General features: G+C 37.3%; 1 protein-coding gene across 1 annotated transcript; it reads right to left on the bottom strand.

Annotated features, from left to right (window-relative positions):
• Positions 1-705: 705 nt before the first annotated feature.
• Positions 706-10353, bottom strand: LOC138319340 (arginase-1-like). Its single transcript, XM_069262421.1, has 7 exons — positions 10177-10353; positions 3400-3579; positions 3024-3289; positions 2759-2815; positions 2542-2646; positions 2177-2313; positions 706-1792 (listed from the first exon to the last, which is right to left on the bottom strand). Exons 1-7 carry the CDS (start codon positions 10243-10245, stop codon positions 1620-1622), a joined length of 987 nt encoding a protein of 328 aa, XP_069118522.1. The 5' UTR covers positions 10246-10353; the 3' UTR covers positions 706-1619.
• Between the last annotated feature and the right edge of the window lie 3538 nt (positions 10354-13891).

Raw genomic sequence — 13891 nt, 5'->3', positions numbered from 1 at the left:
AAGCATCCATATTCACATACTAATGTTTTATGAGAGTTTGTGATGGTGAAAATTACAAGAAATACAACTTTATGTATTGATGTCACTATTTTTTAATTTCATAGGGTATGAAAGAAATTTTCTTTCCAAACTGCGTAGCGGATTCTCACAAAGGTTTGCAAACAAAAAAAATAATTTTCCAGATAACTTGATAAAATGAAATACGTTTACACATACGATTCCATTTGATTTTCCAAGAGATTATTTTTTTCCAAACCATTACACAAAGTCAATATTTCTATTGTGACGTCACGGTAACGTCGGAATTCGCGCCATTCTCGGATTTTTTCCCATAGTCGAATGAAAATGAATCGGCCAATATAAAGAAAAAATAATTATTTGTTAATGGATAGGAAAATTAACATGCCCATCGCTGGACCATGATGAATACTTATATGTTTCATTAAGATTCGTAAAACCAATACTTTCCCTTCTTCTTTGATGGACATAATAAGTTGTAAATTATCAACTGGAAAGTTGAAATCGTGGTGTTTACTGCCCCACCTTGGTGCATCCTATCACTGTTAGATAGACTGTTAGAAAACGCCGAGCTTGTTGATGCCCAAATTGTTGAAAAATCCAAGAAAATTATGATGAGGACGTTGCGGAGAAATATAGATTTTCAGCTACAACCCTTTAAAGGATAAAAAAGAGCAACAAATGCCATTTAATTAACAATAACAGTTTATTTGCAAAATAAGCAATTAATTTGAATTATGACAGCATTAATATTAAAATAGAAGACATGTTTCACTGTTATATACACTCAGCGCCACCTGTTCCGATCACATCAATACTCTGGGATGTCAAATATATATCGTCAGTACACCAATGTGTTCTAATGACTATCACATCCAGGCATTTTGTATCAATGTCATATCCTGTATTTGCATATTACAGAGTTATCTGCCCTTGCGGATAGGTAATGATTATGAAGCCATGTGTAACGTCATACTTTTCAGAGAAAACGGCGTGAATTGCGCTTACAAAATAATGACGTAACAATCGATACATACCCACAAGGGAGCTAACTATGTAATATGCAAAGACGGATAAGGTTGTCAGTTTGTTAGTAACATGTCTACAGATTGAAACAATTCATCTGAATGTGTCAGTAATATCATCACACAAGACTTGAAATGGTCAATCGAGTCAGTAGAGACCCATCTCTAGGATGAACTCTCGGTCATGGTATTTACACTTGAGAATAAGTTACATTGAAGGCAGTGATAAAAAATTAAGACAACACGCACGGGTCGCTAGTGAACAATACTGGTAGTCACAGACCCAACAGGGACATATTGTGTTATGTTTAAAACGAAAACATCAACGATCAATGGTATAACAGAAACAAAAAATCAATTTACAATAACAATAAATGACGCCATTATAATAAAGAATTCAACGCCTGGATTTCCTTGTCTCTGTAATGTCTGGTCACGCCTTTCGGATAAGGCTACTATTTAGTAGTCATGGTCACCATATTAGTCCCGTTCCCCTCATGAGAGGCCGATTACGGTCACGACTGTTTTATGAGATATCCATGTCTGTGTGGGGATGACCACGGAACCCTTGCGGATCTACGATGATGTCTGTGGGACGGGGACTGTGTAGCCTGGAGGATACGCCCCTCTCCGCCTTCTCCCACAGCACCGCTGTATTATCTCCAGTGTCATATCTAGTGTCTTAGCAACGTCAGTGTCGTCACCAAGCATTGGGTTTACCTCCGCGATATCCACCACGGACATCCGGCCTACAAACAAAATATTAGCTCTTACATTCCTCGCAAAAGTTAGCAAGACAACAGCTCGATATCCCACGTAATGGGATGTGGATACCACTAGAAGTATAGTACAAAACAACATGTTGGAAGTATCACCGGAAATAAGAACGAGTCTATCAAAAATTGCTACCAAAAAAGGTTGTACTGGCTGAGATAAAAACGAGTACAAAAGCAAAATACAAGTATATCAATACCAATTATAATGTTAGAACAAATATATCCATGACCTAAGATGGAGTTACAGCACCGAACAAAGAAAAAAACTGAAACGTTAAAATTTAGAGATCTATGATATATAAATGGTCTGATAATGTTGGAGAACAGAGGGTAAGGACTGATATATTTGTTATCTACCTGTCGCTGCCATTTCCTCCGCTATATAAAGCCCCTCCCTGAGGGACAGACCGCCATGTACAGGGGTGCCGGTACTGGGTATGAGGGTGGGATCCAGAGCATCCACGTCAAAACTCAAATGGATGGGTTTCTGTCCTCTGCAAAAAAGGAAGAACAATTTGGAGGTTACTGCAATGTCTAAATTGACTTTGGCTATGATAATATATCATACATGTATGTACATTTTTTGTATATTTTTTCACTTTTATATAATTTTTGTTCATTTTGCGCGAGTCGTTTTTATCACAAAGATCAGAAACCTAATAATTTTGCTACTCCCCCGTAATATTTCACAACAGTCAGTAAAATGAGGATAAAACACTCACGTTGGATCTACCGCTTTTAGTGCCATCTCTACGACTTCCTTTATACCAAACTTGTCAACTTCCTGCATTGAGTACGCTGGGATTCCAAGCATTTCGATGATTTTTCTGCAAAAATAAAATTGCAAAGTGTTTGAAACGAATATGCTAAGATTCGTTACCGCAGAACGAAGATAAAAGTTTAAAAGAACACAAGACCAGCTAACTACATTGCACTTACCTCTCACCAGGGTCCACATCACGTAGTCCGATGTAGGCAAGGTTTTTAGCCGATATACTACGAAATAAAGTATACAAAAATATAATAACTCATTTTATCAAACGTTTTATTCATAGCCTTTATGAAAGAATTGCAAGCAGCATTCCCGAACCTTTGAGAGTTTTACGTAATTGCGTTTAAGAGCTTATTTGGATCCTTTCGCAAAAGTATTTTACATGCACCCCCAGTGTCTGGAATCGGGTGAAGGTAGAACCAATCCACTTACCAAGGTTTGACGTACTCCAAGCCCGGGAGTTCTGGCATATAACTGTCAAGTTCCTTGATGAGAAACGAAAGTGGCATCCCGTGCATGTTGCCACTTCCGGATGTCAGAGGTGTGTTTATGTCTGCGTGAGCATCGATCCAGATGATGACAACATCTGGTTGAGCCTTCCAGTGCCCATATATGGAACCAATAGCCATGCTATGGTCCCCACCGAGAGCTAGTACGGTCTTGTTTTCCTTTAGGATGTTTTCTACTGATTTGGCAATCTGAATAAAAAAAGGATTGTTTCAGCATTTTGATTGGGTAAATATGTTCTTAATTTATGTGTTAAACGAAATCCATCATACACCATTATCCCCTTCGCATGCTTACTTACCATTTCTGAAGCTGCTCCAACGGTTTTGGGGTTTTTGGTAAGTCCGATTTGGAGGTCATCAGGATGAGTCTCCAATGGGAGATCTCCATAGTCAGTCACATTGATTCCTTGTTCTTCAAGTTTCTTTATCAGCCCAGCGTCCCTGAATCTCTGAGGTGCCAAATCCGTCCCATGACGTGACTGGAAAAATCGATTATACAATTTTTATTAAATCTAAGTTGGATAAAATTACAGTGTGTTTTGCTAAATTGTATATACTCGACCTCGTAAAATATCCACATTATCCTATATCATTTGCGGAGAAAGCCTAGAAAATATATGGTTGTCTAAAAGCACTGGCGTTTGCTGCGATAGGCTGCTTAAGACGACTAAGTGCCAAGCGTAATGATATAATACTGTTGCAGATCATTGCTGTAAACGTTTCGACCAGTGGAACGGTCGTTCACCCGGATGCATCTCTGTGGTTATGTCGGGATGGCCATGCTCAGTTGGTTGTCCCTTAAGTCAGCGACTGACCTAGAGCAGATCAGTGACGTACCTGCCCGGCACCCGACAGAAACATGACCAAGTCCATTATTGCCACTCAAAGGCTTATAGCGACCATTACACTGACTGGTGTGTTGTGACTGCCAACTTATATGTCAAATGGCCTTTACAGAACTTTCTAAGGAGACCAATGACTCCTTCACCCACGCACTGTCAAATAATATAGCACCCGTAGAGAATAACAAAAGTTTTTCCATCAATTTATTTTGCAAAACGATTGAAATTGTCCGTCCGTCTTCCACTTTAATAATCTAATTAAGCCCTAATGTAACAATAACTCATGTTTGTAAACTGAATCAGAAGCTGTGTATTTCTTCATTTAAGTTTTCGGCGAGTTCAATGATAACTGCTCATCTTTCCTTGCATCTGTTCAAGACAGGAAAGGAAGTTTGTGGTGAAAACCCAGTCGCGCTATCTAGCTTTTTCCTATCATAAGTTAGCCAAGTCGCTTCCACCCAAATTTTTTTTGGGGGGGTTCAAGACAGGAAAGGAAGGTTGTGGTGAAAACCCAGTCGCGGGGGACGATGAGGTGAGCAATATTTCGTCTTCATTAGACATAAACGTTATATCCTTGTTAAAGTTGTATGGTCTATCACTTTCGCTCTTTTTGTCATAGTGAGTTATACACATTTTTCTCCGTCTGTCCGAGGTTTAAACTTTCTACTTTTACCACTTTTTATAAAGTTGCAGCACTGGAAGTATTTTTAATTATAAAAGTGAAAGATCTTTTTTATGTATTGCCGATATTGAGCACGTGATACTGCTCGGGAGGTTCCTATCTACACGGATATCGCCGATGTCGGTCACGTGATGCAACTCGATTTTCCGATATTACCCGAAAGTTTGCAACATGGCGTTGACTGTGGCGGTTCTTTCAAAACGTGTGATATTTCATGCGACATTTACCGCAATGTCAATAGTATAAAGGTGTTTTCATGGACATGAACTATCATATGTAAACATTCATGTTCACACATTGTACATGTATGTTTTATGAGAGTTTGTGATGGTGAAATTTACAAGAAATACAAGTTTAATTATGGAACAATTTCACTTCCATTATCGGGGCCGCGGTGGCCGAGTGGTAAAGATGTCCCGACATATTACCACAAGCCCTCCACCTCTGGGATGCGGGTTCGAATCCCATGTGGGGCAGTTGCCAGGTACTGACCGCTGACCGGTGGTTTTTCTCCGGGTACTCCGGCTTTCCTCCACCAACAAACCTGGCACGTCCTTACATGACCCTGGCTGTTAATAGGAGGTAAAACTAAACAAACCAAATCCATTACTTTGGGAGTACAGAAGTACCAAAGATGCCCGATCCGTATTCTCAAAATGTATTATAGTGTTTAAGAGGTCCGTATAATTATACGGAAGTATAGGAAGGGTATTACAGAACACAACTGTAGTGAAAGGAGGGTATTACAGAACACAACTGTATACGGAGGGTAATACAGAACACAACTGTAGTGAAAGAAGGGTATTACAGAACACAGCTGTAGTGAAAGGAGGGTATTACAGAACACAACTGTAGTGAAAGGGGGGTGTTACAGAACACAACTGTAGTGAAAGGAGGGTATTACAGAACACAACTGTAGTGAACGGAGGGTATTACAGAACACAACTGTAGTGAAAAGAGGGTATTACAGAACACAACTGTAGTGAACGGAGGGTATTACAGAACACAACTGTAGTGAAAGGAGGGTATTACAGAACACAACTGTAGTGAACGGAGGGTATTACAGAACACAACTGTAGTGAAAAGAGGGTATTACAGAACACAACTGTAGTGAACGGAGGGTATTACAGAACACAACTGTAGTGAAAGGAGGGTATTACAGAACACAACTGTAGTGAAAGGAGGGTATTACAGAACACAACTATAGTGAACGGAGGGTATTACAGAACACAACTGTAGTGAAAGGAGGGTAATACAGAACACAACTATAGTGAAAGGAGTGTATTACAGAACACAACTGTAGTGAAAGGAGGGTATTACAGAACACAACTGTAGTGAAAGGAGGGTATTACAGAACACAAATGTAGTGAAAGGAGGGTATTACAGAACACAACTGTAGTGAAAGGAGGGTATTACAGAACACAACTATAGTGAAAGGAGGGTATTACAGAACACAACTGTAGTGAAAGGAGGGTATTACAGAACACAACTGTAGTGAAAGGAGGGTATTACAGAACACAACTATAGTGAACGGAGGGTATTACAGAACACAATTGTATACGGAGGGTAATACAGAACACAACTGTATACGGAGGGTAATACAGAACACAACTATAGTGAACGAAGGGTATTACAGAACACAACTGTAGTGAAAGGAGGGTATTACAGAACACAGATGTAGTGAAAGGAGGGTATTACAGAACACAACTGTAGTGAAAGGAGGGTATTACAGAACACAATTGTATACGGAGGGTAATACAGAACACAACTGTAGTGAAAGGAGGGTATTACAGAACACAACTGTAGTGAAAGGAGGGTATCACAGAACACAAATGTAGTGAAAGGAGGGTATTACAGAACACAACTGTAGTGAAAGGAGGGTATTACAGAACACAACTGTAGTGAAAGGAAGGTAGTACAGAACACAACTGTAGTGAACGGAGGGTATCACAGAACACAACTGTAGTGAACGGAGGGTATTACAGAACACAACTGTAGTGAAAGGAAGGTAGTACAGAACACAACTGTAGTGAAAGGAGGGTATTACAGAACACAACTGTAGTGAACGGAGGGTATTACAGAACACAACTGTAGTGAAAGGAAGGTATTACAGAACACAACTGTAGTGAAAGGAGGGTATTACAGAACACAACTGTAGTGAACGGAGGGTATTACAGAACACAACTGTAGTGAAAGGAGTGTATTACAGAACACAACTGTAGTGAACGGAGGGTATTACAGAACACAACTGTAGTGAAAGGAGGGTATTACAGAACACAACTGTAGTGAAAGGAGGGTATTACAGAACACAACTGTAGTGAAAGGAGGGTATTACAGAACACAACTGTAGTGAACGGAGGGTATTACAGAACACAACTGTAGTGAATGGAGGGTATTACAGAACACAACTGTAGTGAAAGGAAGGTATTACAGAACACAACTGTAGTGAAAGGAGGGTATTACAGAACACAACTGTAGTGAAAGGAGGGTATTACAGAACACAGCTGCAGTGAAAGGAGGGTAATACAGAACACAACTGTAGTGAAAGGAGGGTATTACAGAACACAACTGTAGTGAACGGAGGGTATTACAGAACACAACTGTAGTGAAAGGAGGGTATCACAGAACACAAATGTAGTGAAAGGAAGGTATTACAGAACACAACTGTAGTGAAAGGAGGGTATTAAAGAACACAACTGTAGTGAAAGGAGGGTATTACAGAACACAACTGTAGTGAAAGGAGGGTATTACAGAACACAACTGTAGTGAAAGGAGGGTATTACAGAACACAACTGTAGTGAAAGGAGGGTATTACAGAACACAACTGTAGTGAACGGAGGGTATTACAGAACACAACTGTAGTGAAAGGAGGGTATTACAGAACACAACTGTAGTGAAAGGAGGGTATTACAGAACACAACTGTAGTGAAAGGAGGGTATTACAGAACACAACTGTAGTGAACGGAGGGTATTACAGAACACAACTGTAGTGAAAGGAGGGTATTACAGAATACAACTGTAGTGAAAGGAGGGTATTACAGAACACAACTGTAGTGAAAGGAGGGTATTACAGAACACAACTGTAGTGAAAGGAGGGTATTACAGAACACAACTGTAGTGAAAGGAGGGTATTACAGAACACAACTGTAGTGAAAGGAGGGTATTACAGAACACAACTGTAGTGAAAGGAGGGTATTACAGAACACAACTGTAGTGAACGGAGGGTATTACAGAACACAACTGTAGTGAAAGGAGGGTATTACAGAACACAACTGTAGTGAAAGGAGGGTATTACAGAACACAACTGTAGTGAAAGGAGGGTATTACAGAACACAACTGTAGTGAACGGAGGGTATTACAGAACACAACTGTAGTGAAAGGAGGGTATTACAGAACACAACTGTAGTGAAAGGAAGGTATTACAGAACACAACTGTAGTGAAAGGAGGGTATTACAGAACACAACTGTAGTGAAAGGAGGGTATCACAGAACACAAATGTAGTGAAAGGAGGGTATTACAGAACACAACTGTAGTGAAAGGAGGGTATTACAGAACACAACTGTAGTGAAAGGAGGGTATTACAGAACACAACTGTAGTGAAAGGAGGGTATTACAGAACACAACTGTAGTGAAAGGAGGGTATTACAGAACACAACTGTAGTGAAAGGAGGGTATTACAGAACACAACTGTAGTGAACGGAGGGTATTACAGAACACAACTGTAGTGAAAGGAGGGTATTACAGAACACAACTGTAGTGAAAGGAGGGTATTACAAAACACAACTGTAGTGAAAGGAGGGTATTACAGAACACAACTGTAGTGAACGGAGGGTATTACAGAACACAACTGTAGTGAAAGGAGGGTATTACAGAACACAACTGTAGTGAAAGGAGATCATTTGGATAGCCATGTTGATAAGTAAAGGTCAGTAACCTTTTAGGGGTAATTGACCTAGTATAAAGAGGGCAAGGTAGTGAAAGAATATGTTAATCCTGTCAACAGCCTTCAGACCTATTACGTATTGCTGTTGTTATCAACTGTCAATGCACCAAGGCATGAACTCTCTATATTGTTGGTGGTTGTGAATGGAGCTGGTGACTTCACGACGCGTCACCAATCATGTGGTTCGGTATCAAGTTGCATGCCTTAAAACACGCCATCTCGCCGTCACTATAAACGTTCAGATTACCATCCTAATCACGCATCATGGAGTCTCAGCAGTATGTCTCACGCAATGGTGTTTCCGTGGGTATTACTGATCTTGATAAAAATGCTATGAGACACAAAAAATTAAACAAAGTTTCTTGCATTTCAACCAAATAACAAGTAACAAACCAAAAACAAAAAAAAAGAAATAAAAAAAAAACAGAGCAAAAAATAGATTAACCATGATATTAGATACATGGCATGACGAATTAATATTTAAAAAAAAGACCTGACAAAAAAAAGACAAAAAGGAAAGGAAAACCAACCAACCAACCAACCAACCAAACAAACAAACGTCCAATTTCAGACTAGGCATATTTGGTATACTTTAATATGATTAGTTGGTCATTTACTATCTAGTGGCTATAACCGGTATATGAATTCGCCATGAGTGAAGCATCATTCTGGATCGTGGTGTTACGTTATGACTGCTGCCTCGTTCACCTGTTCGTTATTTCATATTAAATCACCTCTACCTAACTAACCACTATAATTGCTATCTGACAATCTATATAGCCGGTCTATTAATGACTAGTCAGTGATACCATTTTAGCCCACACTGGGGTGCTATCATTGTTGTGCTAGCTATGTTGGTATCTATTGACATCACAATAGGGACCTGACTTAGTGGTGTCACATCGGTCACGAGTGACCTACAATATATATATACTGATACACAAGAAGGCTAAATGCCAAAAAGTTCCTATCAAAATATAAAACACATAAACACAAAACAAAGGTAAATAATCGACTGTAAGACACTGTTTACGTAGGGGTGTGTGCATTTCAACCAATCAGAAGGCGCCATAGACACGCCGCTCTATCGTGGTGTTGATGTTTATAAAGGCATACCAAAATCAATGTATCATTTCTAATGAAATCAACCATTATGTTTGTTTATAAACTTAAGACAAATTAAGTTGATGTTATTTAAAATTATATTCGCACCGTTGCCATGTAGTCCAACGGTTCATTAATTTCACATTAGAAGATATATTTTGTTTCAAATTTCAATGTTATTCGTTTTGTTTTTTAGTTTTTATTTTCATATTTTTCATACCTGTTATGAATAGATATTTTCTAAAATGCATCTGTCTCTACTTTTTCTTTTCCCCTGAGTCCGAAACTTGAGAAAAATCATTAATGGGAACGCGATACACCTTAAATATGTTTGTCGGTATATGATTTTATCTAAAACGAATAATCATTTTTTTCTTAATAAAGAAGGTATTAACGAATGAATACTTTGACATAAAAACACAATTTAAACTAGGTCTCTGATTTCTTACGTGTTGTATTTGATGTTATATTGGTCTTGGTGTGAAATAGAAAACTCAGTCCTACCTGGCCTTTGCTGAATGGGATCCCTATCACTCCAATGTCTTGGGAGGCTGGCATGTCGATTTCTGGCATTTTCTTCTCTGTCCTCAGTGTATCTCTCTAAATGTTGATCAGTCTTTGCTATAAGTCAAAAATCGCCCACTTTGAGTCTTTTATATACCCCCCTTTTCTTCTGTAAAGTTGCAATGTAAACGAGGTGTGTCTACAATGGCCAATGATATCTCGTCATTTTCGTGACGTCACATTTTGACCAGATAATGGGGCCCTTAAGTGGGGATTTCAGAACCTGATGCAAATCGAAATTCTACAAATATTTATTTCATTTTTCAAAGAATATCTTTAAACCTAATTATGTGTTTTTTTTATCTAAGCCTTACGATATTAATGAAACCTAGTACTTTAGAGGGGTTTGTATCAGTCAGCTTTGAACGTCAGGTTATCGGGCAATTATCCAGCCAAGCACGGCGTAATACCAGTAATACGAAACGGTAAAAAATATGTGTATGTAATCTAAATATAGTGTCACGTTCATTGTCTAAAAACAAGCGAGGAAGATTGGTCGAGCGCGACAAACGTGCTTAGAGTAACAAATAGAGAGTTGGTATGTCTATGCGTACATGTACATGTAAGGTAAATGGCTTATTTACAACAGAAAGCAAGTTTATAATGAATATTAACATTTCAAAGTACATCAATCAGATGTGATGTGTGCATGCATTATGCAGGAAAGTCAAAATAAGTACATATGTAGTGGTGTAAATAATAAATGTTGGCTAACAACACGCCGAACCATAATACACTATTATATATACGGTCAGTATAGTCAGTAACTAAAGTATATTTAAAGTCTTAACCGTTGTTTCAGACAGGAATTTCAAATATCACCTAGTGCACTTGATACTATACAATGTAGTACACGTGTACTTGGATGCACTAAGCTGCTTATTCTAATAACGACTTACACTAATTTTGTAGTGATGCATGTAGTCAAAGATATCATAATCATTTGTTGGCTTATTACTTACGGCTTATTACTTACTCAAAAAAACACAAGGAAACGCAATATGCAAGATTAATAATAATACAAAATCTTAAAATTTCAGACAGCATTTCCACTTCAATGGAATAACATCGCATCTGTAACAGCTGTAGAAATTAATATAAAGTTTAACTTCTTGAGCACAGCCAACATCGCTAACCAAGGGTATTCAGTCCGATATTTATCCCTGCAAGAGTACACGACTGAATACCTTTGACTAGCGAAGCTGGAGCACAGTATACAACGAAATAAGTTTGCAAACGGTAAACAGGAACAAAAAAAAATAAAGGCACTAAAGGTACCAAAATATAATTTTTGTAGTTTATAAAACAATTTTAAAATCATCATACAAGGATGGGTGTTATAACTGTTGTCAAACTCGTATATTTGGTATTTTTTATTTGTGTTGGTTAGTCGCCATGTTGCTGCTGTACCTGTGACGACCCAGATGGTAGGTAGGCTATGCATGTTGTCACGCAATCTGGTTTATAGAAAACTTGTTTTGTATCAACACATTCTGGCAAAATTGTTTTCTGGACGATCATGTCATCAAAAACAAGGGCCCAACTCAACCATGATATTCTAGGTAACATTGTTAGAATTGTTAAGCCAAAATCCAATTGATGGAAAGTAGTGATTCGTTTCGTGTGTGTTCAGTAATGAGTAGCCTCTATACTAGAGGTGACATGACTGAGTACACTTCGCTGATCAGAACTACACAACTCGTGAAAACTCGCCACATGTTATAACGCTTAAAGAATGCATCAATTACTTGGTTTTTATTAAAGGATTTGTGAAGTCAAAAATGATAATTTCAGTTTATGCTGGAAATGGCTTTATTAGCAGATTTCAGATTTCAGATTTTATTTCACTCTCAGACATAAAAGTATGTAACAGGAGGTCACTATACATAATATAAACATACAAGTATATTGGGCCCATAGCGCAACAGTGCATTACAATATGTATTAGTGATGTACATGCTCAATCAATAGTTTTTCAAATTTTTTCAAAAACTTGCATATATTTGTCAGAACAGTAATGTTACATATAAAGTAAACAGGCCTTTCATTTTGATAACACTATGGTTTCTATAATAGTAGCTTGGTATATACATTTCTCGTAAACGTTTCACCATTTCATTACTGCATTGAAACAAATAATGATATTCGTTTCCAATATCAGTAAAACATAGATTACAAGTTCTATTTACTTTAGGGGTCCCGGTCCATCTTCCAGTTTCTATAGGTAAGTGCATGTTCGAGGTTCTGAATTTTATGATGATTTGTCTATCTATTGGCTTTAGTTTCACAAGATACTTTTCAAATTCAAAATTGCTTTTAAAAATAGAATAAGTACGACCTCTTGATGAATTCTCTATATCATTAAACCATTTTTGTACAAATTGATCTTGTAATCTTTGTTTTACGATAGATTTCAAATATTCTCTATTATATGTACATACATTCTGGAAGTCCCATATATAATTTAAACCAGTTTCTTCAAAAATGTTTTTAACATTTTGCATCCATTTGAATTCCATGATATTATTTGTTTGCAAGTTTAACATCAACTTATATATATTACTTGAACGATTATCAGTAGTAATCAATTTATGCCAGAACATAATAATTCTGTTTTTAACCTCTATATAGTGAGGGAATCTCCCTAATTCACCATATACCATGTAATTACACGTACTTTTCCTAACGCCGAGTATACGTTTACAAAACTGTAAATGAAGCTTTTCTATAGCTGTAATATATTCGTGACCCCATACTTCTACTGAGTACATCAATATTGGTAAAACAAGGGAATCATATACTTTTAACTGGAGATCAATAGGAAGAGGGATGTTTCTTATTTTCTTGTAAACAGCAAACATAGCTTTTCTTGACTGTTCCAACAGTTTCAATTTCGTTTTATGAAAACTCCCATTGTAATTCATCAATATCCCTAGATAAGAAAACGAATCTACAATTTCAATCTCTTTGTTAAATAATGTGAAATGAGGACGAGTTCGAGACTTCCTCTTTGAAAAAATAACAATTTTTGTCTTATTTGTGTTTACTTCAAGTTTCCAATTTTCACAATAAATTTCAAATTTATTTAAGGCTGACTGTAGATCGTTAGCTGATTCAGCCATTATAACTGTATCATCTGCATAAAGAATTACAAATAGTTTAATATACATTCCAATAGTATTACCTAAATCTTTTACATTCTTCAAACAGTTGACACCATGCTCTTCAAAAAAAGTTTCAATATCATTAAGAAAAATAGCAAATAAGAAGGGTGACAAATTTTCTCCTTGCTGTACACCGACGTTGCAAGTAAACATATCAGATACATCATTTCCATTTTTGACACAGGATTTTGTATTTTCATATAGATTAATAATTGCTTTAAACATTTTCCCTGTTATATTGCTTCTTTGAACTTTTTGCCATAAACCGAGTCTCCAAACTGAATCAAAAGCTTTTCTAAAATCAACAAACGAACAGAACAGTTTTTTACCAAGTGAGAAATAGATAGAAGTAAGAACATGTAGAATAAAAATATTATCAGTTGTAGAATGGTTTTTCCTGAATCCTGCCTGGGCAGAAGTTATCAAGTTTATTTCATCAGCCATTTTGTTTAGTCTACAATTTAATATGGATGTAAAAACTTTACCGAGAC

The sequence above is a fragment of the Argopecten irradians genome, chromosome 3 (genome assembly GCF_041381155.1).
Source record: "Argopecten irradians isolate NY chromosome 3, Ai_NY, whole genome shotgun sequence".
In the NCBI taxonomy this organism is placed as follows: domain Eukaryota; kingdom Metazoa; phylum Mollusca; class Bivalvia; order Pectinida; family Pectinidae; genus Argopecten; species Argopecten irradians.
The sequence above is the reverse complement of the archived record's forward strand: the minus strand, read 5'-3'. Positions and strand labels throughout refer to the sequence as shown.